General features: G+C 49.5%; 1 protein-coding gene across 4 annotated transcripts in view; it reads right to left on the minus strand.

Annotated features, from left to right (window-relative positions):
- The window catches only part of LOC116953035 (glycerol kinase-like), a 32,038-nt gene extending 12,687 nt beyond the window's left edge, over positions 1-19,351 (minus strand). For 2 of the 4 annotated variants that reach the window (XM_032972863.2, XM_032972861.2), the window contains exons 1-13: positions 19,111-19,351; positions 12,098-12,171; positions 10,679-10,785; positions 9,081-9,158; positions 8,169-8,248; positions 7,911-8,048; positions 6,679-6,788; positions 3,878-3,944; positions 3,122-3,139; positions 2,944-2,979; positions 1,790-1,857; positions 710-752; positions 178-258 (exon numbers count right to left, since the gene is read on the minus strand). In XM_032972863.2, coding sequence (XP_032828754.1) covers positions 178-258; positions 710-752; positions 1,790-1,857; positions 2,944-2,979; positions 3,122-3,139; positions 3,878-3,944; positions 6,679-6,788; positions 7,911-8,048; positions 8,169-8,248; positions 9,081-9,158; positions 10,679-10,785; positions 12,098-12,171; positions 19,111-19,188 — 978 coding nt within the window. In that variant the 5' untranslated portion in view covers positions 19,189-19,351. The remainder of the gene's footprint in view (positions 1-177; positions 259-709; positions 753-1,789; positions 1,858-2,943; positions 2,980-3,121; positions 3,140-3,877; positions 3,945-6,678; positions 6,789-7,910; positions 8,049-8,168; positions 8,249-9,080; positions 9,159-10,678; positions 10,786-12,097; positions 12,172-19,110) is intronic. The other 2 variants (XM_032972862.2, XM_032972864.2) reach the window with 2 other exon arrangements.
- Positions 19,352-25,156: the final 5,805 nt, after the last annotated feature.

Consider the following 25,156-nt stretch of genomic DNA (forward strand, 5'->3'; position numbering starts at 1 on the left):
GCGAGGCCCGCCACACATTTTGAATCCAGCAAGGGCCGCCAGTGGTTCCCGCGGGCCATGCAACAAACAACACCGCTCTCACGCGCACGTCGATTCCACACGCGGATGGGGGGGGGGGGACAAAAATCTGTGATGAGAGCGAGCCGAGCGAGGGGTGGGGGACAGCGTGCGCGCTACCTCCAGAGCGTAGTACGTGGGCTTGTCCCGCCCCAGCTTGTAGGCCACGGTCGTCAACAGGCCATGTTCCGAGAGCACCGGCTGACCAAGGGGAATCGCAGACAACGCGGCGAGCTTTCCTCAGCGAATCGTCGGGACCCGTGACATTTTCGCAATAACGCGAGTCTGATACATACGTTTCTTTTTCAGTCCTTTGCAGTTGTGTTTCCTTGCCTCAATCGTAAGGACTGCATAGGTTTTAAAGCGGAGTGAGGTTTAATTTGGCTCGCAGCAACGAGCAAACTTACATTTAAACGTGGCCCATCACAGATTTTAATAAAGGTTCATTTATTTTAGTTTAAGGTGTACGAAACAATCAAGCGGAGAGTCTCAGGCACGTGCTTTATCACTTTACTGGACATCTCTCTTCGCTCTTCTCTATACATCTCCCTCCCTCCATTCTCTCTCATTCACGGCACGCTTTAGGCGACGTCGCTGCAGGCGGAATTTTAAAACAAAAATAAAAGCCAAAGGCAGAGTGCGCGCATCTCACCTTTGTCCCCGTGTTATGCAAAAGGAAACAGCCCGTTCCGTACCTAAAGGCAAAACAACAATCATCCATTACGCACATTAGTAGAATGCCCTCATCATGCATAGCATTCTGCCTTTTATCACAGCGACACTGAAGATGCATCGAGATAAACACGAGTGGGCTCGTGATGATCTTCAGGCACTTTGAAACACGCCTTTGAATTTGTACCGAGTTTAATTCTTGAGTTTGGCTGCAAGAATCGTATTTGAACGTGTTCAAAGAGAATAGGCTTAACCCCTTCCAGCAATTATACAGGAGGTGTTAAGGTATTCAAACACCAAATTGATTGGTGTGATTGGCCTACACCAGAGACAGCCTTCTTAATGGCCTTGACTCAACGGTATTAGACCAAGAGAATGCAAATTTTTAAACATTAATAGCCCGTTTAATATATATTTAGACAAAGATTCCCCATCTGGCATTTAACAGACTGTTGGGGCAAGTTCTGCAAGCGAGCACCTATTGAAGGCCAACACGGCACACGAGGGGGTGGGTGGCCAGCACCACGCTCGGCAGCCTTTGTCTCCACAGTGGCGATGTTTACTACACACCGCACCAGGTACTCATTTGAGGCCGAGTCGACCTAGGGGAGAGGCTCAGGACCAGTTCAGATAATCGTCACTGGTGTTGGTGGCTGTGAGCGGGATTCGAACTCGTGTCACCTGGGTTCGTAGCGCAGGGCATGAACCGCTGCACCATCGCTCCTGCATATTGTACATAGGTAGAAATTATTTTACACCGTACGTAGCCAACCGTGGCTAACCGCACTATACAGAAGTCAATTTCTGCTTCTGTTTAATCAGTATATAACTTTGGTTTTCAAAATATTTCTTCGCAACAATACGATCTAATAGGGCAGCCGTCTAAGTGAGAGTAGTTTTCCACAATCGCTGACGATCACGGCTCATCCCCTTCAGTCCCCCCCGCCCCCCGTGCCCCAATGGAGGGGGCGCTTCAGGAGGCGACCGCGGAGTCCTCCGACGGACGAGCGCTCGCCGCTTGCGCGTCGTCCGCGACGGAGGAGCGCACGCACGCGCTCACGTGTTTTTGGCTTGTCCGTCGCTCAGGCACATCTGTCCAACCAGCGCTGCGGATTGGTCACCCAGGCACTGCCCACGCAACAACAAAAAAAACCAAACGCAGAAAAATATTAAATCGCCCAATTTAAAACGAAGGACACCGGGCGTGGTGGTGGCCACCCACCCACCCCCCCTCGTGTGCCGTGCCGGCCTTCAATAGGTGCTTGCTTACAGAACTTGCCCCAACAGTCTGGTCAAGGGCCACATGGGGAATCTTTGTCTGGCTGTGACAAGACGGAGAGTCCAATCGGAACGCTCGCGAAGCAGCGCAAATCCACCAACCGCACTCGTCAGAAAACAGCCGGCGGAAGCAGAAATCGCAGAACTACTTCGAGTTCCTTTCAAGTGATCTCAGATTCACTTGCTCAGGCTGCAGCGCTTTCTCGCTCAGCCCGCTCTCTCAGAGTAATCTTCGTTAAATTTAAATGTTTCATTCTCAGAGCTGGACTGTTGGCCACCTCTGAAAAATGCAGCCATTGGTGACCAGGCTGAGACCACCAACTGTTTGCACTTGAGAACTCCGTTTAATCAGAATCGCATCAATTTTAAGAATATATTTTTTATTTATTTATCGTGAACTGTGAAGCTCTTATTTAACCGATGTCCAGTAGGGGCACGGGGTCAAAACGTTACAACAACAAAAATACAAAAACACGACAGGATTGCAAAGTACAGGGAATGTTATGTAAATACATGTGGTGACTGCTTAAAACCAAGGATCTCAGCATTGCCAGCTCAGTGCTCTTCAACTCTGAGCCACCCAGCCAGCCGCCTCTTCGCTCAGTGTTCGGATTTAAGCTTAAGAGGTCTCACGCTCGTCAACAACACTGCCTTAAAAAAAAATCATCTAAGGACCATTGCCTGAAACGTTGCCGATTGCATGCACGTGGATATATTAAGGCAGTGTTCCCGATGAGCGTGTGGAGTTTTTTTTTGCTATTTCTACATACGCAAGTCGAACTTCTTCCGCGCCGTACGTCACCAACCGTGCTACGAACGATGCCGCATCGGCACCCACTGCCGACGCGACATCGCCACGCAATTTTTGTCGCGCCGAAGGACATTGGACGAGAACACGAGGCTTACACAACGGCGTTCCCAGTGCAGGATACTCACCCCAGATATGGGCAGTCCGCTGAGAGGGCCAGATTTCTGGAACACAAATTAACCGCCGCATTAGGGAACGATTTAACAATCAATTTGCCATCAAACAAAAGCAAACGGATGCGGTGCACAAATTTGATTGTGAAACACAAATCACGGAGCAACAGCACTTTCACAAATGCAAACTTACTGTGGTCGGATCGAGTTTCTAGAGCCAAATTTGCGCATGCGTGCCGCAGAGGGAAATGAATGGACAAAAAAAGCATGCTCATCCAAGAGATCATCATCATCATTGGCATCATCATCATCATCACAAACCGGCATCAACACTCATCTTCAAAACTATCCGTGTGTTTTGTATCCGAAAAGCTACGTGTGTTTTGTTAACTTCAGCCAATAACTCAAATCGCAGTTGGTCGCGACGGTTGTACTGAGCAAGCAACCGCTGTACTGGGTTGGTGAAACGTCGCCACTCATGGCCGAGTTTGTTCACAGTGCAAGGCACGTTTGAAAAAGAACTGGGCCACACCACATAACGCTGACGCACAAAACATAGTAATTTTCATTAATGTGTTTGTGTATATATCCATGAAAATTTTATAGCGTTTTCCCATTTGCTGGCGCGCGCACACACACACACAGCGAATGTTTTGACACGGTGCCAGCAATATTAAATGGGCCTATAAAAAGGGGGCTTCAGAACCAGTGAACCCGACCGATCTTTTAAGACTTCACAACAGCGCCGTAACCAAAAGTTGTAAACGTAAAAAAATATCTGCGCTTATCGCCCTCAAAAGCCACTAAAGGGTCTCAAAACAAAAGCGCTCCGTTGTTATCGGCGAGTTCTACGCGAGAGGGCAAAGCCACACCAGAGGGCTCGGAGGAGCGCAAGGAGAGGAAAGGGAGACGGAGACCGAGAAGACGAGACCGGTGGCGGCGTTCGTACCAGGAGGCCGTAGATTTCGGAGGAGCTGCGAACCCTGGGCAGGATGTCGCTGGGAATTTCAAAGAACCTGTGACACGGACGGAGGGGCGGAGGGGAACGACACCCAGCCAGTGAAGCGACACACACACACACACGCACACTGGCCAGATCGATAGCGGCCGGTGATGTCCAACACACCATCGTGTATACGCAACTCAATAGCGAAGAGAGCGGCAACCTCCATCACTGTTCTGCAGTCCGCCACCTCCCCGCCCCACCTCCCCTCTCCCGGCCCTTCACCTTCACAGACCCGCACTGACCAGCGTAGTGAAGTATGATCAAATATCCCTCATGGCCCATAAGGCGTGGGGGGGGGGGAACCCTCATCCGGCAGTGGATTTGTAAACAGGTTGCAGTTGTACATGACCCGAGTGAAAACATCTTACTTGCCGAGATGAGTGTGCCGTGACACAAAAAAGACGGGGATGCCCCGTATAGCCTTAACAGATTGTTGGGCCAAGTGCTGTTAGCGACCACCTACGAAGGCTGGAACGGTACACGAGGGAGTGGGTGGCCAGCACCACGCGCGACCGCGTTTGTCTCTCCAGTGGCGATGTTTACACACCGCACCAGGTACTTATTTTAGGCCGAGTCGACCTAGGGGAGGCCCAGAAACGGTTCAGATAATCATCACTGGTGTGCGGCCGTGAGCGGGAATCGAACTCGGGTCGCCAGGTTTGTAGCACAGCGAGCTAACCGTTACACTACCGCTCCCCTCACCCACACACACACGTCCGACAAATCTGAGCCAGGGGTGGAAATTCTACTTCCGCCAAATCTCTCCTCACGGAACAACTGCTGTGGACTACTCACCAAGTGGCATGGCATTTCTGCACCCAGAGGGATGATGGGCTTGGAAGGACCATCGAACAAAATTTCAACACCCGTTAATTTCAATACCCACTGATTACGCTCTGGCCTTAAAGTGAAAATAAAAGAGGCGACGTTTCGGGTAATGGCCCTTGTCATGGCCTATGAATCGTGATCTGTACAACGAGCTCACCGCCACTTTGTGGGAAGCCAACAGTGGGACATAAAGAAAATGGACTTTGTCCCGGAAACGTGCATTTTTATTAATACCGCTGCGAAATGGAAATCTGCAATTAAAAGTTAAAGCATTAACAGAATCATCATCATCATCATCCATTCAGCCTATGACCTACATCCCTTCAACTGCACACAAGTGCGTGGGTGAAGGGTGAACAAAGGTGAGTGTGTGGGGAGCAGGGCACTGGGGGTGCACGGGGCTGACGAGACGATTCTCATCCTGCCCCTGGCAAACTGCCCGGCGGCTCCCTCGCCCATCCCTTCACGTCAAAACTAACGGCGAGTCACATTCATGATGCGCGCTCAACGTACAAAACAACCCGCCACGTCATTTGAAGGAGGACACATACCCACATTTGTTTTTTTTTTATTTTGGAGACGGTTACCTACACATACCGAGCTAGACATTATAAAGAAGTTGGAAGAATGAACACGAAGAGGAAAAAAAAAACTTAGAAAAATGGACCGCTAGAGTATGTATTTATACTGGAGGAATCCGATTAACTGTAAAGCTCCTTTTTTACCGATGTCAAGTACAGGAAAGGAGGCACCATCAGAGAAACACCACCAAACAGCAATGCAGCAAAAGCAAATAGCAACACGAGTGGAAGGCGAGAGGCCATGGACGACGAGAAAGAAGTGGACTGACGGAGCTGAGATAGGAGGCACTGTGAAGCAGAGGATTGAGTGGACTGACGAGGCTGAGACGTAGGAGGCACTGACGGAGAGCAATGACGTGGGAACGATGGTGTGGGACCACACTCCTCCTCCGTATTCGTCAAATTAAGTCCCTTCCTCCAGTCAAGTCCCATTTACAAACCGTGTTGTCTACTACGGCCTTTAATTAAATTGACCTTGCTTTGGTTGTGCTATGTTTGTTTCATTGTGAGGGACAATACATTAGTTTTTTCTATTGTCTTGTACAGGGTTGCTGGATAAAGTTTTGCACGAATGACGCGATATAACATTTATTTATTACGATGATTATTATGATTAAACATCTGCAACAAATGAGAAGCGACAATTGGCAGCTGTTGCTGTTGACAGATGTTTGTGGACCCAGCGGCCTTCGCAAAGAGGCTGGAAGGGAAGAAGAGACCTACGCTTTGCTGACTGAGGTACAAATTTACAGTTTATTAAGAGACTCTCAAGACTGATGTCGGCAGCACTAGGCGGAGCAGCACGGACAGCACCAGCACTTGCAGTATCACAAACAGCATCAGCACGAGCACGAACACTAGCAGCAGCACCAGCATTAGCAGCAGGACGAGCAGCAGCAACACGAGCACAAGCAGCACTAGTACAAGCAGCAGCACTATCAGCAGCACCAGTAGCACGACTATCACAAGTATCAGCACTAGGCCTAGTGGCAGCACAAGTAGCACCACTAGGCCTAGCGGCAGCACTAGCACCAGCAGCACAAGTAGCAGCACTAGCACCAGCAGCACAAGTAGCACCACTATGCCTAGCGGCAGCACTAGCACCAGCAGCACAAGTAGTAGCACTAGGCCTAGCGGCAGCACAAGCACCAGCAGCACAAGCAGCACCACTAGGCCTAGCGGCAGCACTAGCACCAGCAGCACAAGTCGCTGCACTAGGCCTAGCGGCAGCACTAGCACCGGCAGCACAAGTCGCTGCACTAGGCCTAGCGGCAGCACTAGCACCGGCAGCGCCACGGGCACAAGCAGAAAGCGGCTCCACGAGCAGCAGCTCACCGGCACAGCTCGGGGTCCCACTCCTGCGTGTGGATGTTGAAGAGCATCGTGCGGCTGGCGTTGGTCACGTCGGTGCAGTGCACCCCGCCGTGCTTGCCTCCTGTCAGATTCTGCCCAAGCGGAAGGCAGAGGCCGGCGGCAGGTCGGGGCGTCGTTCGCCGTCGACAAACAAACGGCCACGAGGCGCCGCGGGGGACACGAGGCCCCCCTCGTCGCCCACCGCGCCGTGTGGGCTACGTACTCGGCGGCTAGTCGCGTCGCGCACTCGCTTGCCGCACTCTCGCTTGCGACGCGGATCCCCAATCTGCTGGTGATGGACCGCATCCGTACTCTAAACAATTTTTTATTTTAACAGGTAAGGTCCCACTGAGCTGTATAGTTCTTCATCAGAAGTGACCTGGCCACCAATGATAGCTCAACGAAGTGGCTTGTCATCACGTGGAAATAGCAGTCAAATACACTTAAAACGCGCAATGTTGATTCTAAACGTGGAGGGAAAAACCGGAGAAAATGTCACGCGACCATGGGGGAGAGAGACATGCAAACTCCAAATTTACAGGCTTCAGGGTCGGTATCGAACCCACGACCTCCTGCATACCAGACGAGGTAGTTAACATCTCGTCACCACCGTGCCCAGGTATCCAACCATCAGACTTGCATACACGGTGACATCTCGTGGGGAATAAACATGCAATGCATATCGCGAACGCCAGGCATCCTCGCAGCAGCAGCTTATGGATTAGCCATTGAATAAAGACTGTCGCTGCATCGCGCACTTTCAGATGCACCTTCTGCGGCCATATGGAACGCTCTTCTTTCCTATACGAGCTATGCACTCTTAAATCTAAATTAAAAACTTAATTTATTTATAAGTGCTTTTTGTATTTAGTTTGTTGTCCTTCCCCGCACCTCTGGTGAGCACAGCTAGCTACGTACTGTACGAAAGAAGTTCACCATACATATGTATGTGTGTGTGCAGTATATAACGATGGATGATTTGCACCGGGCTCGAACCGCAAACCTCCGCACGGCGGCCGCGTCACACCGGCCGCGTCACACCGGCCGCGTCACACCGGCCGCGTCACACCGGCCGCGTCACACCGGCCGCGTCACACCGGCCGCGTCACACCGGCCGCGTCACACCGGCCGCGTCACACCGGCCGCGTCACACCGGCCGCGTCACACCGGCCGCGTCACACCGGCCGCGTCACACCGGCCGCGTCACACCGTACCCAAATGAGCCACGAATCAACGGTGCCGAAAAGGGCTCGCCCCTCCGCCACGGCCAGCTTCACGGCATCCGAGTTGTCGAGCAGCCAGCGCATCTTCACCGCGCTGAAGTAGGTGCTGATCGGGAGTCCTGTTTTTTTCTGCACGACACGGGGCGTGGGGGCACGTGCGAACCTCTCGATTAGCACGTACGGTGCGCGCAAAGAAGTGCAGCACACGTGTGTGTACGTACGCGAGTGCGTGCGGGCATGCGCCCTCACCTTGTAATAGTTTTTGTTTTGGCCGGGCGTGCATTTGATGAGCCTCTCCACTGTGGTCTGAGTGCGAAGGTCCAGCCATACTGTGCATGCGACGGATCGTGAATGGACAATTAAACACAACGCCGCTGGCAGATTAGGCAGCCGCAACACCAAATAAACAAGGCCAAACTCTCTATAACCTGGGGCACAGATAAACAGATTTCTCCGAAATCTAGCAGGCATGGTGTGGGCATTAATGTTTTTTGTCCAGGTTTCACCGAGGCTTAATGCTTCCATTTGCAAGACAAATGCAGGTAAATGCAAAACGGGAATGTGAGGAATTCACGATACCCTCCCGATAGCCCATACGAGTTGTTCTGCCAGACTGACCGGCATACAGATTGGTTAAAAAAAAAGTGCCGACATCGGAGTCTGTAACAACTTCGGTGGTGGCGCACCGGTTCGCACAACGTTCTACAAAATCCAATGACCCGAGTTCACGTGCGGGCCGAGGGTAACATCAGTGGGCGAGTGATATCCGAACCTGGTCCTTTGGCCTGTCGTTCACTACGCCACAGCGAATAGTCTGGCGATGTACGGTCAAACAGCCCCCCCCCCCCCCCGTGACAGACACGAGCTTGAGCCAAATTGACACAAGGGGGGAAAGTAAGCGGGGCCATCGCTAGCGGGGATGATGGCCGGTGGCCCGAGACCAACCGTCGATTGGCAGCGATAGGATGGAAACGAGCCCGAGAGAGCACGTCCGCCGCGGAGGCACGAAATAAACTCCGGTTAAGAGTCGTATGTTAACTTGTTCAGACACCGAATAGAGTGTATTATAAAAATATATTATTTTAACTTGTTCAAAATACGATGCCGGAGGAGCGGTGGGTGGTGGGGGACGCGTGCGGGGGGGGGGGGCAGCGGCCGTACCGATGGCATTGTGCAGCGGCTCTCCCGAGAGGCGGTCCCACACGATGGTCGTCTCCCGCTGGTTGCAGATCCCGATCGCTGCGCCATTCACAAACACGGAAATTTCACAAACCCGAAAGCGTTGGCAACACCTCTCCCAAGCGACGTTTTTCTTTATTCTTCTTCCAGACTCAACTGTGCTTGTGTAACCGATTTCATTCCTGGATTTCCACCCTCCTCACCGCCTGCTGATTCTATCATCGTTGTGGTATCGGCGACAAACGCGTGCCGCAACATGACAACGGCACATTCTTTGGGTCGAGCGATTGCGCCCGGGTTTTTTTTTTCCACCCAAAACGTCAAGCCAGTCGTGCTATCGGCGAACGTTTGTCAGCAGACGGGGAAGCCGGTCGGGGATCTCCCGCAGAGTACCTGTTCACCTTTCGTGTTGAAGAACGGCCCACAAAAGCGTATAATACGGCACCCACTTTGAAATCCCTTCAAATGACCTCTGGTGCACGCACAGTAAGGGGGCCAGAACTGTAAAAAAGGGGGCCAGAATTTTAACGAATGGCTTTTAATCAATTTCAGATTTGCATTGCTGTAGAATTGCCCTAAAGCACCAAGCAAGTTGTTTGCATGTGCTGTGCACAAACGAGCATTGACGGCACTAATATCTCCATTGGTGCCTCCAAGACAGCAGTGGACTTTCAAACTTTTATACTAAAGGTGCCAGTCAGTCACTCTATAACACAGTACCACAGAACTGTTCCTCATTTGTATCAATCCCCGATGGGCGACGGGCGAAAAATGAACTCGTAACTTTCTAATCGCGGATCTTGTAATCTAACCGCAACGTCAACCGGCCCAGATCGTGAACAGCTGTCCGAGCAGAAAATGGGGGGAACGATCACAATTGGGATTTACGGTTATTGAAACAGCGATGACATGGATAGGACGAGTGGACACCAAAGCCGAAACTTTTATTCATTCACATTTCTGACACGTTGTACAACACACACACACGGGCCCCACATTACAGGACACACGCGTCCTTATTTACAGAGCTCATTGTTGGCATGTGACAGCGTTGGCTGAGCTTGCCCGCACGAGGTGGGAAAATAGAAGGCAGGGTGGGGAGGCCTTTTAGATGATTTGGCTATGATACATTTTCACGTGATGAGCTATCATTTGTGTCCAGGTGGCTTCGAAAAAATAAGTTAATACCCGAGTGGGCTTTGCCTGTTAAGATAAAAAAATATTGCTTAGTTTTATTTGTATATATATATTTTTAAGTGATTTGTTTACCTTTCCTACACTTGCCACTTCTATTGTGTTTTTGCAATGTTTGTTCTAACGTTCTGACCCCGTGCCCCAATTGGAGACATCTGTGAAAAAGAGCTTCACAGCAGGTCATCGGATTCCTCCTCCAGTCCAAATAAATACCCTGGGGTTCTGATTCCGGCTGGGGCTGGGTTGACCTCACGCGAATGTCAAGGTGAGCTCCCTGGCGACACCAGGCCTGGCGGGGAGGGGGGGGGGGATCTCTAACGTGTGACGGGCGACATTCAAACCGGGCTCATCACGAATGGGTCCCCCGCCGCGTCATGGAGGCGAACCTTTGAGCAGGGAGATGTCGATGTCGAGCTGTCCCAGCTTTCTGCACGTCTGCTCGATGCACTCGTGGACCGAGGAGAGGAGCTGGTGAGGGTCCTGCTCCACCCACCTGTCACACAAAGATCCCCCCCCCCGTGTAGCCTTACACAGACTGTTGGGGCAAGTGCTGTTAGCGAGCAGCACCGATGAAAGCCAGTGGGTGGCCAGCACCACGCCCGGCTGCTTTTGTGTCCCCAGTGGCGATGTTTACACACCGCACCAGGCACTCGTTTGAAGCGGAGTCAACCTAGGCGAGGCCCAGGACTGATTTCAGATAATCGTCACTGGTGTTGTTCGTGAGCGAGAATTGAACTCGGGTCGCTGGGTTCGTAGCGCAGTGCGCTAAACGCTACCGCTCCCACACACGGACACACCGACATTCACATACCCAACACTCGTTAGCTCAACACTCGGACTCCACCAGCTTAAGTGACGAGCAAGAAAAATCTGCACGGGGTCCCTTGTCTCATTTCAGTCTCATGGTACCATGTTGCAGGCCGGTGCTGTAGACACACAGGGCCACGCAGGGAAAGCTGCCACTGGGGGAGGCGGGGGGTGCTAGACTGCAGTAGGATGTCGGAAGACTTGAGATGACATGTGACCGTATGGTGCATTGGAGTTACACCAACTGTAAATACAAATCCTTATCCAGGTCGATAGCAAGCGGTGAACCAAGGGACACCGAGCCACGTTTGTGACGGCCTTTGGTGAAGTTTGTCCGATCCAGGGAACTGAATGTGTGGTGGAGGGATTGGTGTACTTGGTAGACTGCATGAGGCAGTACAGCAAACACGATTCTGAGCTCCTGTGTGTTCGAGTTGTACCGTGCGTTGCTCGGAGTGATGTCCGACGTTTCACTGTGTGCCAGAAGCTTCTTCAGATACCAAATAGCGTGTTTTATGCATAAAAACTAATTTTACCAAAAACGATTAATCATTAACCCAGAAAACATGGAAAGTTGGACCAACGGTTCGAACCACATTTCAACGTTGGCCCAACGCTGGAATGGTTGGCTACGTACAGTGCGAAACCCGAAAGCACACGGGAGTTGTAAAGAGGGCATCGCAAAAAACAAAAACTCCACGCAAGTTGTAAACGCGTTTCTGGCGTTGTGGTCCACGTATAAAAAGTAACAGCGTCATCATCCCGCGGGCAATTGTTTGTATCCTCTGCGGGGAGCTCCGGTTTCATACTTGCAAAGATACACATTCAAAAAAGGGATTTAGGCAAACAAACCATGCACGATCCTATTTAAGGCCGACATTATCCTTGGTAAGCCGACGATTACCACCAACGTTACACTACGTATATACGGCAAGGGGTATAAGAGGGGAAGGGAGACCAACAGCTCACGTGCACAGATCTATGCGTTGCTGACTCACCCCTCTTTCGGGAAGATCTGCGTTATCTCCACTTGATGGTGGCTCAAAAGCTCAGCAGTCTTCGCATTGAAAACCTGCAGAGACGGGAGGATACGAGCGCATCGTCAGTCAAAGTGGATCCTCCAGTTCAAATTGTGACCTCGGCGACGGACTGACTAAATGGTACCAAAACGGTAGTCGATGGAGTTGATGGGTCAAGTAGACTCTCCCAGCATGGATTGATATGTTAAAGCCCTTCCGGCTGCAAGTTGCACGGTCTCACTAATGCAGCCTCTGGATGAAATTCCAAATGTTAATCCATCCATTACCGCCTCCAATAACCAAGATAGTGTGTGTGTGTATATAGACAAAGCGTCTTTTGACAGAGGATGTTGCAAGTATTCTTCATGAAGGGAAATTGGATATATATTGGCATTGAAACGTAAAACCCAACAAACCAGACGAAATCATCTATGTTTTCCACTCGAGCTATAACAAACGCACTGCGGGATGAGGGCCTGCCTACGCCGTTCGGGGGCGGGAGGGGTTAATTGACCACATGGCCAGTGCGGGTCAGTAGAGGTAGGGCACATTAAATGTTTGGGAGTGCTTTATGCTTTCAATCTGAGAAACAACTTTTTCCCCAATATAAAAGGCAAATGTAAACGTGAATTATCAATCCGCGACCTAATTATTTCCAGGAATGCTTCTGCCTCTGGGGAATAACTATGCAAATAAATCCACCTTCATCTATATCAGTGTGCGCGCGTGCAAGTGAATACGCGAGCCAATTTCACAACAGTCGCCTGCCCTGCACAGCATTACAAACAACAGACTGCTGCTTTTAACAACACTACGTTTACACACAGCATTTGACACATCTGGCATGAACCCAAACGGCGAGGACAAAGTCCAAACAGGGTGGAACCCTCGCAGGGGTCAAACAACAATCAGGCCAAAGTCAGTTCACAATAATAAATGGGACGGGCTGGTAAATGCGTACGTACGTTCAACTTCTTTCGCACCACAGTACGTAGCCAACCGTGCTAAATCGGAGGTGCGGGGGAAAGACAAACTAAACACAAAAAGTAGTTCTAAAGAAGCGAGCTATCAAAAGGATGGACGATGTCGAAGTTCGCAACGACCCCGCGACATTCACACGACCTTCGTTTTCCACAGAGCCTGCCCATTTGGTGTAGATGCTCCAGTTCTAAATGTGACCTCGGCTATGGACTTGGCGGACGCGCAGACGCGCGCGCCGAACGATGAAGCTCTACCTCATATCCACAATCGGAATCTTTATTTATACTGGGAGGAATCCGAGGAGCTATGAAGCTCTTTTTTTCAAAAGTTGTCCACAGATCGGGGCGGGTCAGAAAGTAACAACAACAACCAACACAAAAACACGACGGGAATTGCTTTTGTTTTGCCACGGCACTTTCCTTATTGTTACACCTTGGCTTTGCAAGTCACGGTCACGTCGAAGCCCCGAGACTGCTCGCTCGCACCTCCGGTGAAGGAAGGGCCTCTAACACCGAGCGGATCTCGCGAGCCCCCTCTAAATAGCCAGTTTCTGCCTACTCGTCCGCGCAAGCCAGACGTGTTGGAAGCAGTGGTAGTACCCACACTTTACCCCACCACACCCGACTTGTGCAGCTGGGTGGACGACAGAGGCTGGGGCATTAAAACATTTTTTTTTACCATTGCTTCAACTGCCGCACCAGGAGATCGAACCGGTGGAAATCTCCGTTGCAACTGCAGTGTTGCTAATCATTATACCCATGGCAGCATTTTTCTGCAAGTGAAAACTGCCTTCATCAAGGTCCCTTTGTGCTACTGTAAACATGGCCTGTAGAACCTGCAAAGAGATTTCGCAATAATCTACTGAGGCTCGTGTGTTTTTTCTCTATTAAGTACTTCTTGCAAACACGAACGGTGCGAGCGGTAGAATTCGTGAAAATGTGCCAATGATCCGTTGGCATCCGTGCGCACCGGCACAAATAGCAACATTTCTCCACGCATTTGTTGAGAACACTGCCTATAAGGCACAAGTATAGGGTGCCCTTTCTTCCTAGCAGCGAGATAGAGGCTGGAGAGACGAGTGAATGATAGCGGGAGGACTGCACTACAATATACCATGGGGGGGGGGGCGGGCAACGATTAAATATTTTTTTTCCTAACAAAAAATATATTAAAATCACAATGTTATCAGGGCCCCACTGTATTGTACAGTCTCCAACTAGGAATAATTCCACCTACCTGGCCTCTCTCTGTCTCTGATATTAAGGGGTATTGCCTAAAACGTCATCTATTATATATTGTCCTATTTAGCTCGGCGTTATTAACTGAATGTACGTATTGTGAATGCTCACAAAAAAAAACTCCACACAGTCAGGAATGAGTCATTAATGTTACACAAGCACACGTGCTTTTGGGATGACACATTAACGTCAAGATTAAGGGGAAAGTTCGAACAAAAAACACTGTTGCCACAGGGTGGGTAAAACATTACACACATCTTTAACATGTAATGGGTAAGCTGACACAGCATAGATTGATGTGGCAAAGTCTGCAGTTGCCTAATCGAATGAGCACTTTTCAAAGCCTCGTTCAACAAGTTTGAGATGGGAGAGTCGTCTCTTTTTTTTTAGCAGAGTATTGCACAATAGCTTTTTTTTTAAAGCCCTTTAGAATTATTGGTGTGCGGAGTCCATAAACGCGGTCGAAACAACACAAAAAATAATGCAGAATAGACTACAGTCCAGGCTGTTCACGTCATCATCATCAGCCATGGGCAATCCACTGCTGCATGATGGGTGGGTCTCTCTCAAATCTACTGCCATGGGAGTCCAGTGACTTCACCTCGGCCTGAATCAATGCCTCGTGTCCGTCTCTATCACCAATCAGTCAGTGCATGGGATGAGCTCATTATAGAACAGTGGGATGATGGCTCATAAATGGGATCAGTCTGGACTGTAGAAAGAGGAAAATAACTCTTGCCAATCCATTCCCGTTACACAATTGTGCCACCCCCAGGGTTGTTTTATGTGTGTTTGCTGCTGCTAATTGCACGTCAGAGGTGGTGCACAGACTTCATTGTGCACGACATAGAAGCAAAAAATAAAACCCCACGCGACAATTCCACTGTGCAGGCTGCACTTGGCAAACTTCTCAACCTATTGGGATTAATACAGTCGCACAAAGTTCGCGCAATGCAATACCTGCACGGGCAATGCAATACTTTCACACGCAATGAAAAGCATGCAATGCAGTATTTGCATGCGCAATAAAAAGTGAGCAATGCAGTATTTGCATGCACAATATAAATTGTACAACACAGTACTTGCATGTACAATACAAAGTATGTGCAATACACTCGTTGTTGCATACACAGCTGCGAGTGTGGTACAGTGAGAGAAAAAAGTATTTGATCCCCTGCTGACTTTGTACGTTTGCCCACTGACAAAGAAATGATCAGTCTATCATTTCAATGGTAGGTTTACTTGAACAGTGAGAGACAGAATAACAACAAAAAAATCCGGAAAACGCATGTCAAAAATGCTATAAATTGATCTACATTTTTATTAGGGAAATAAGTATTTGACCCCCTCTCAATCAGAAAGATGTTTGGCTCCCAGGTGTCTTTTATACAGGTAACGAGCTGAGATTAAGAGCACACTCTTAAAGGGAGTGCTCCTAATCTCAGCTTGTTACCTGTATAAAAGACACCGGTCCACAAGCAATCAATCAATTAGATTCCAAACTCTCCACCATGGCCAAGACCAAAGAGCTCTCCAAGGATGTCAGGGACAAGATTGTAGACCTACACAAGGCTGGAATGAGCTACAAAACCATTGCCAAGCAGCTTGGTGAGAAGGTAACAACAGTTGGTGCGATTATTCGCAAATGGAAGAAACACAAAAGAAGTGTCAATCTCCGTCGGCCTGGGGCTCCATGCAAGATCTCACCTCGTGGAGTTGCAATGATCATGAGAACGGTGAGGAATCAGCCCAGAACTACACGGGAGGATCTTGTCAATGATCTCAAGGCAGCTGGGATCATAGTCACCAAGAAAACAATTAGTAACACACTACGCCGTGAAGGACTGAAATCCTGCAATGCCCGCAAGGTCTCCCTGCTCAAGAAAGCAAATATACATGCCCGTCTAAAGTTTGCCAATGAACATCTGAATGATTCAGAGGACAACTGGGTGAAAGTGTTGTGGTCAGATGAGACCAAAATGGATCTCTTTGGCATCAACTCAACTCGCCGTGTTTGGAGGAGGAGGAATGCTGCCTATGACCCCAAGAACACCATCCCCACCGTCAAACATGGTGGTGGAAACATTATGCTTTGGGGGTGTTTTTCTGCTCAGGGAACAGGAAAACTTCACCGCATAAAAGGGACGATGGACGGGGCCATGTATCGTCAAATCTTGGGTGAGAACCTCCTTCCCTCAGCCAGGGCATTGAAAATGGGTCGTGGATGGGTATTCCAGCATGACAATGACCCAAAACACACGGCCAAGGCAACAAAGGAGTGGCTCAAGAAGAAGCACATTAAGGTCTTGGAGTGGCCTAGCCAGTCTCCAGACCTTAATCCCATAGAAAATCTGTGGAGGGAGCTGAAGGTTGTAGTTGCCAAACGTCAGCCTCGAAACCTTAATGACTTGGAGAAGATCTGCAAAGAGCAGTGGGCCAAAATCCCTCCTGAGATGTGTGCAAACCTGGTGGCCAACTACAAGAAACGTCTGACCTCTGTGATTGCCAACAAGGGTTTTGCCACCAAGTACTAAGTCATGTTTTGCAGAGGGGTCAAATACTTTTTTCCCCTCATTAAAATGCAAATCAATTTATAAAATTTTTGAGATGCATTTTTCTAGATTTTGTTGTTGTTATTCTGTCTCTCACTGCTCAAATAAACCTGCCATTAAAATTATAGACTGATTATTTCTTTGTCAGTGGGAAAACGTACAAAATCAGCAGGGGATCAATACTTTTTTTCCCCTCACTGTAGGTAACTGGCTGGCTGAATCTTTCAACAAACAAATCGTAGCAATGAGTCGTTGGCTCATCAAAGTCCCAATGAGTTAACGATTGCCACGCAAATTCACGCAACATACATTTGTGTTTGTGCTGCAGTGGTTAATGATCAGAAACATTGACACGGGGGAGGGAGATTAATAAGTGTGCATACCTCTCAGCCTCTTATCAGTGCCCTTATCAGTGCCCTTATAAAGCGCAACGTTCATCCTACAAAGTCCCATCACAAGGCAGAAACACACAGACTAAACACATGTCTTGTGCCCCTATTGAAACGGCCGTACGCCGTATGGACCTGCAAACTCACTTTCCCCGTACAAGACTATGGGGTAGAACCCGTGTGGGTTGACATGCGTGGATGCGCAAACGAATCGTGTTGGACAGACACGCGTGGCACGTTGTTAGTCAGACGCGAGCCTTGCCTGGCTTTTACATTTATTTTCCCACGTTAGTGACTGGGCACAATATATTTGCCGATCAGATTGATGGTTCTGTTTAAAAAAAGAAAATCACGCGTCTTCAATTCAACTGGCATGCACACGATAGAGTCTCGATCGGGGAAATTTATTTTTTAGTGATTGTATTACATTTCTTATGCTTTGCGCTCGTTTGTATTGCTTTGTTGTTGTAACGGTGTTTACCCACCCCTACCTGGACATCCGTGAAAGAGCTTCATAGCTCATCGGATTTCTCCAGGATAAAGACATTCTGATCAGATTCTGAATGCACGTTAATAAGCGAGCTCAATTCCTGCTCACAGCAACTTACGTCGTGCGCGTGATTGCTCCTCGCTACTCGCGACTACCATGCCCCCTTTTGCTTGCCGTCTTTAACGAATCTTTGTCAATCCACTGCTGGATGAAGAGTTCACCACGCCGTCTTGGTAACGGGGAAGGAGGGGGGTTAGAGATCAGACCATACTTTACCGCAGGAAGGAATGCGTTGCTCTGGCAAGGAATGCGTTGCTCTGGACCCGGTACAGATCGTCAACTCGGCCACTCAAGTCAGGATGTGTCCGGGATAACAATGCGGGAGCAAGCGGCGTGGGTTTATTATAGCACAGCGCCCTAACCGCTGCGCCACCGCTCCACCACCACCATCTACCCTCCCTCTCTCTCTGGGGTTGTGTCAATCAAATGCCCTCTCTAGCCCACGTGTGGACAACCATCATCCGTCGCTGTCCAGTCGACGCGGTGCCAACGTAATAACGCATTGGCGTATACACGAACCGAGATATACCCCATGCATTCGCACACAAAGATCCCCCCGTGTAGCCTCTAACAGACCGTTGGGGGAAGTGCTACGACGGCCGGCAACGGCGCACGCGGAGCCAACACGATGCCCGGCCGCCTTTGTCTCCCCAGTGCGGATGTTCTACACACGGCGCCGCCACAAAGGCACTCAGCCTCGGCACCGATTCAGACGTTGGCCGTGAGCGGGTACTGTATCGAGCCCGCCGGGCTTGCTCACGCAGCGCGCCCAACCACTGCGCCACCGCTCCCCCCACGCATTAGCAGGACAGAGGAACCGGTTTCGCCGTCAATTCATTGCCCCACGCCCGATCCCCCACGACGCGCGTAACGTCGAGCCGACGTGCGGCTTGCCGCCGCGTGTACAGTGCTAAGGTCACAAGGCCTTAGCACTGTACACAACGGGGGGGCGAGACCCTCGCCGCACGCCCCGACGGCCACTGCGAGTCTCACCGCCTCGGCACCCGGGCAGGATCAATCCACTGCTGGAATGGAGGCCTACAAATAAATGCGTGCGCACATCGCGCACACAACACGTGGTGACCAGAGGGCTCCATCCCCGCCCCCCCTTCCGTCATATCAGCAAACCACCTGGTGCAACGCTTTCAGAGAGCAATAATTCACGATGACAACCGGTAGCTGGGGGAGCTTGCGGCTTTGTAGTGGCGGCTTTCAGTCACTTCTGCCGTCTCATCAGCAGGCCAGCGTGGCCTTCCCCCGCAACAAAACAAGTCACAATTACCAGAAATCGAGTTGAACTCGTTCCTTGATCCACGGCTCCCACCAGCGGACCCAGCTGCAGTCTGTCCGTCGCTGCCATTGTAATCAAACCCTGCGGAGATTTAGCCCCACGCCCACCCGCAAGCTGCCCGCTCGACACCGGCGACGACGAGCGAGCAAAGTGGAGGCAGGCCGGCGCTAAGGCAGCGGCTTAATAGTGCAGGGCGCGGGGTGACATCACCACTGGACGTGGCCACGTGGAGGAGAGGGAGGGGGGCAATGGGGCGTGACGTCACCGAGCGCGTGCACCCCCTCGGCGGGCGTGGTTAGAGTTGAAGGTGGGGGGGGGTGGAGAGCGGCGAGCGGTGATTGGCTCGCTTGGGGGCGTCGCCCAAAACGTAGCGATGTGATTGGTGAAAAACTCGCGGGAAAGACTTCACCACGTGTTTGAAAGGCACCAGGGCGGAACTTGTCCGTGTTGTGAATATTCGTGACGACGTTGGAGCGGGGAGCGGTGGTGCAATGGTTGCGATGTGAACCCGATGACCCGTTGGGTCCGATCGCAGGCCACGGTTAATGTCAGATCCTGTGCCCCCGCACTCACCCACCTCCTTCAACTCGTAATGACCAGCGTGGTGAAGTATGGTCAACGGCAAACACCGTTCGCCGCGAAGTGGCGCCGGCGTCCCCACGGCGCTTGTTGCCATGCCTGGTGCACTTTATGTCAAAGAACCGCATTGACCGACGCGACGCCAGAGGATGCACGTATCCAGCAGTGGATTGATACTGGCTGCTGCTGCTGCTGATGAACTGAATCGCGATGGGGCGACCAGTGAATTATCACAGCCGTAATAAACAGCGCTGCAATAAAGACATATCTAGGCACTGATTTTTTTTTATTTCGCCAAAGAACGTGGAAGTACGATGCTAATGTTTGTTTTAGCCCTGCTTTGACAGTGGTGTATAAGTTCCAAAAAAACTCAACGCATTCGTAAATAACATTGCCCTAGAGCAGGGGTCGGTCAGTAACCTGCACCACTTTGGCTACCCCCCCACCCCCACTTGCGGGCAGCAGACGTTTTTGTTTTGTTTTATTCAGTCTGAAATATATTTAACGTAAAGGTAATTGATTAAATATGTCAGGGAATGGGTCACTATGAAATCGGCTTGGTGACAGAAAAATGTACAACAGTCAAACTGCATTGTTAAAGAATAACTAAGGGGGAGGGGGTGAACTAAATTCAGAATGTTTGTCATCTGCTGCGTACCTGCTGCTGTGTTTGTGTAGCTGCGCGTGTGATGCGGCTCTCGAACTATTTTGGTCAAAGACAGAATGGCTCTTCTTCTTTGAAAGGTTGCCGACCCCTGCCCTAGAGGAAACATATATAATAAGCGACGTTCACTAGGCGTGCTCCTTGTGCTCTCACCGATCTCGTGGTACCAGACCATGGGATGTGATCTCATGGGAAACATGACCTGGCCCATGCGTCCTCATCACCTCAATTTCCACATCACCAGCGACTCTGCCACCACGTGCTATCTATCTCATTGCCGTCTGAAGGTCGCCCATATTCGGATGCGGGCCCGTAAAATTGATTGATCGCAACGGCAGTGTTCGGTTCACCGCTCTTTTAATTGTGCCGTTCTCAGCAGCACACGTGTGCTGAACTTTCCACGTGCCACGCAAAGCCACGGGGGAACTGGCGCGCACGAGGGCATTCACTGGCAGCTTAAGCGATCGGTCACGTGGCGTTGTGCCACCCGGTGGTGTCAGGATGCCCGACGTTGGCATGCAGAGTGGACTGGCGGTTGGCAACGTACGGTGTGGAAGCAAGCCCAACATACATCTTAAGAATTGAATTGCGGCGCCGTCTTTGTTTAAGGGATGTTACGCTCGTTGCAGATGACGTACAGAATCAGAATCTTTATTTATCCGTAAATTGTTGTCCTGGCAGAAATGAATAGATAAAATACAGCACAGTAAGTGATGTACTATAAAAGCTTAAGCGGTCACGAAACAGATCCAGGTGCCATGGGGTTGACTTACTGAGATGACTGGCAGTTGCTCGCAGCACTGCCGTAGACAGCCCTCACTCGATGGCATTGTGGCCCACTCACCCACGTAGGCCAGGCGTCTAGGAAGAGGTGGCAGTTACCCACATTTGACCCCCTCGGGTTTCAACTGCCGCTCCGAGAGGTCAAACCGGCGACACTTGTACAAGGCAAAGCCCAGCGTGCTAACAATTACACCATGCGGGCAATATGCACCCCCCCCTCCCCCGGTACACTCCATCCGGTATACCTTTTGCAATGGCTGTGGCTACTGGTAACGGGCCGACTCCAGTCTACATGCGACCGGGACATTTCTGAGTGAAAATGGAAGGCTCCAGTCACCGTGCATCTGTGCAGTCGACTGGAAACCACAGTGGAAGGGAGTCATTCCCACGTATTTGCCTTTCGCGTCACACTGTACTACGCGAGGCGGATTACTTTTTACACTGATGAAGGGGGTTGTGTAAACCTTACTTGTATGTCAGTTTAACACGTAGGCTTTCGCGACCAATATTATTCATAATAAAGGTTTTTGGGTTAGATCGCGTTTATTTATAAATGTGTCGTAACCCTCCACCACCCGACACGGCCAATCAGCAAAAAAAGTGTCACGTTGACAAAAGACAAATAATTCACTACTTCAGCCCACCGGTGTGTTTTAGAGTTAATCCATATTTACAGTTTGAGTACGACGTTTCGCTGGTAAATACATCCAGCATCATCAAGCAATTCGCCAGAATGGTAAAGCCCTCGCTTGCTCCCGGTTTTATATAGAGCAGCAGGGTGACGTCATCACTTAACTCATATCAGGTGCAGAGATTAGAGGCGGAGGGGGGTATTGTAATTATATAATCGATTAGTAATCAGTCATTGGTTATGATTAGTAATGAGTTGGAGATTAGTAATTCTTTAAATGTAATGTGTATTATTTAATAATACGCTTCCAGGCCGCACTAAGCCGGTAGCTGTCAGAGCGATTAAAGTTATTCTTGTTCCTCTCAATTTCAATGGATTCTCTAATTAGTCTTTGCCAGTAATAATTAGTTTTACACACCACTGCAACATTGTCAAAATCAATTGAGTGTCCTTGTTGACAAGCATGTTCTGCCACTGCCGACAGTTGTGTTTGAGATAATTTAATATTTCTCTGATGTTCTTTTAGTCTTACGCTGATGTTACGTCCCGTCTGCTCAATGTAGCAGCTTCCACATGAACAATTAATCCGATATACACCTTCTGTTGATAGTTTAGGTAATGCATCTTTAGTGCGATCTAACCCAAAAACCTTTATTATGAATTATTATGAACTTACTTGTATGTGTTTTGGCACGAGACTTAAAGCAATTTAGAGCAACTAGGCTGACCTTATCAAACGAGTAAGACCAATCTATCTGCAGGTCCTGATTGTTGGAGGCCCGATTTCATAGTTTTTTAAAAACAAGTATATTTGGATTCGACAGCCTTCAGACTCTACAGATGCTAAAATTGTGGCAGGCCTCGGTTAAAAAATATAAAATCGTTCAAATATGTTTTGCTAACCCCAAATTGAGGGACCCACAAACAAATATTTACGTATTTCTAAACATTCGCTTTGTTCCTAACCCTTTTAGATCATTATAATCTACACTAGCCAGTAACAATTCCCTGTAGTATGCATTAGATATTCACATACTCATTCGTTGTTGTGGGGCATGATGTATAAAATGTAAATATCAGCCACACTTTGTTGTGTATCAACAAACAAAATCTGTTTATTCTCCATCAGCAGCATGTGTGTAAAGGGAGCGAACTTTGGTTTGGGTCCGATGGGTCGGCACATTGAGTCGAGAAGTTGTTCAACAAACACTGCTGGATTACCATCTGATATTCCTGAGATCACTGAAAATAAACTACGGGCTCCCGTTAAACGGGAAAACAAATCAACGCAGTACACAATATCCAATGATGAGTTGCCATGTTGCATTACACATACTGTTTGCTTGTGAAGGAATAACGCATAGAGCATAAGCAGAACTCCGTACTGTATCGAACGGTGTAAGCTATTCTGGCTGTGACAAAGATGTTCTTTGTTGTTATTATGATGATGAATAAAGAGCGTCTGTTAGCCAGTGTTTAGAGATGGGGATTGGCGGATCGTACAGTGGTTATGATGTATTGCGAGACTCTCTAACTGGCACGGATGTGAGGTGGCCAGCAGATGGTAGTACAACACAATAATTGTTTTAATCTGAAGACATCGATGGTTTAAGGTCCATAATGGTACGATAACAATAAAACACATTGCTACTACCCTTCATCAATTCACTCCTCAATGCAGGCCTCCCCCACGCTGTATCGGCCGTGGGGGGTTGATTGATCATAATTCATCTGGCTGGTCACCAATGCCGATTGGTGAAGGGCCATAGAGAGAGCGTATTGAGTATTACTCATTGGTTTTTTCGGTAAAGTATTCCTACAAATGTGACTTTGCCGAAAAAACCAATGAGTAATTTTATGCAGTCACGAAAGCTTTAATACGTATTGAGTATTGTTTTACTCTTAATTACTCTAATGCACCGGTGTGCTGTACTGGTAGCGAATGGCAATGTTCTGTTAACGTGACAAACCTTACTAGTTGGCTGTGTCGGGTGGTGGCGGGTTTAACGACACATTTATATATTTACACGCTCTAAGGGGCCTCCATAAATGACGTCACGCACCTGGGGGGCGGGGGGGGGGAGTCAGACATTTGTGACGATGTGTGACGAGCGGGGGGAGGTGGGAAGTGTGACGTCACATCAAAATTCGCAACTTTAAATAAATATAGACAACACGTTCTACCTAATTATATATATTTTATAAATGTTTTCTCCTACAACATCAGAGTGCAGCGCCGCGTTAAATACGCACTACAATGACAATAGTTTAAAGCGATTTGAAGCATGTGTTTTTTTTGGGGGGGGTGGTCTGACTTTTTGTGACGTCATATTTGAGGGGGGGGGTTGACTTTTCTCGACGCTGTGTGACGACGGGGGGGGGGGGTCAATATCGTCCAAAATCGCGTGACGTCATTTATGGACGGCCCCTATAAACCCCAAAACAAGATCTGTATTCTGTATTTTTACGTCTCTGAAGGCGAGCTTCCCCTCGCCGCCACAAGGTGGCGCAATTCTACAACCAGGACACCGCCACTTTAAAACAATATCATGATTTTTTGTACACCAGTGCATGCCACTAAAATGCCGCATTATACCCAGTCAGGCTTACATAACGTAAGACACCACCTGACTCTCACTGCTGTGCTCCTACGTATCTGGTCTACACCAATTGTGTCGTATGCCTGGTACATAAAGATGAACAGACATGATCTATCCACTGCTGGATTAGAGGCTTTGCCGTCTCTCAGGGCCTCGCTGCTGCACAAGAACGGGTTTCTTTGATCCATCTCTGTGTGGTTGGCGTAAGCTCCTCTGGCTTGTAACGCCATCGTTAGTCTCAGTAGCAGCAGCAGCAGCCATCATGCATCCCTTCGACTGATGCCTCCTGCTCAAGCCCACTTTAGAATCTGCAGGAGGAGGAATCTGATGAGTTATGGTCCAGAGGTGAGAGTCGTGATCGCTAAGCATGTCACGTCGACATGCTTAGCGAAGGACGTTCAACGTCCTTCGCACCGGACGTGGCCACCCGTGCTCATCGGAGGTGTCCAGCCCAGCGCGTCTCCCTGAACGCGGCTCATCCGCACGCCTGGGTGGTGCCGCTGCTGAAGGTGCTGCTGGTGGTGGTGAAGGGGCCTTGCTGCAGCTGCAGCTAGTGATAACACCACACAGCAGTAGCCATGCAATTGTTATTGTTATCACAGCTGTAATTATTGTTATCATAGCTGTAATCCCTGTGTCCAGTCATTGCCAATCAAGCCACTGATCGAGTAATTACCATTGGTTAGTATAGCGGCATGTGAAAAGCCCCCATTAGAATGGCTAATATCAGCATGATCTGCGGCGGAGTGATTTACGCGTTTTTTCCCTTCTCCCCATTTG

The sequence above is a fragment of the Petromyzon marinus genome, chromosome 49 (assembly GCF_048934315.1).
Source record: "Petromyzon marinus isolate PM22_M1 ecotype Great Lakes invasive population chromosome 49, UKy_Petmar_22M1.pri1.0, whole genome shotgun sequence".
NCBI classification, from domain to species: Eukaryota; Metazoa; Chordata; class Hyperoartia; order Petromyzontiformes; family Petromyzontidae; genus Petromyzon; species Petromyzon marinus.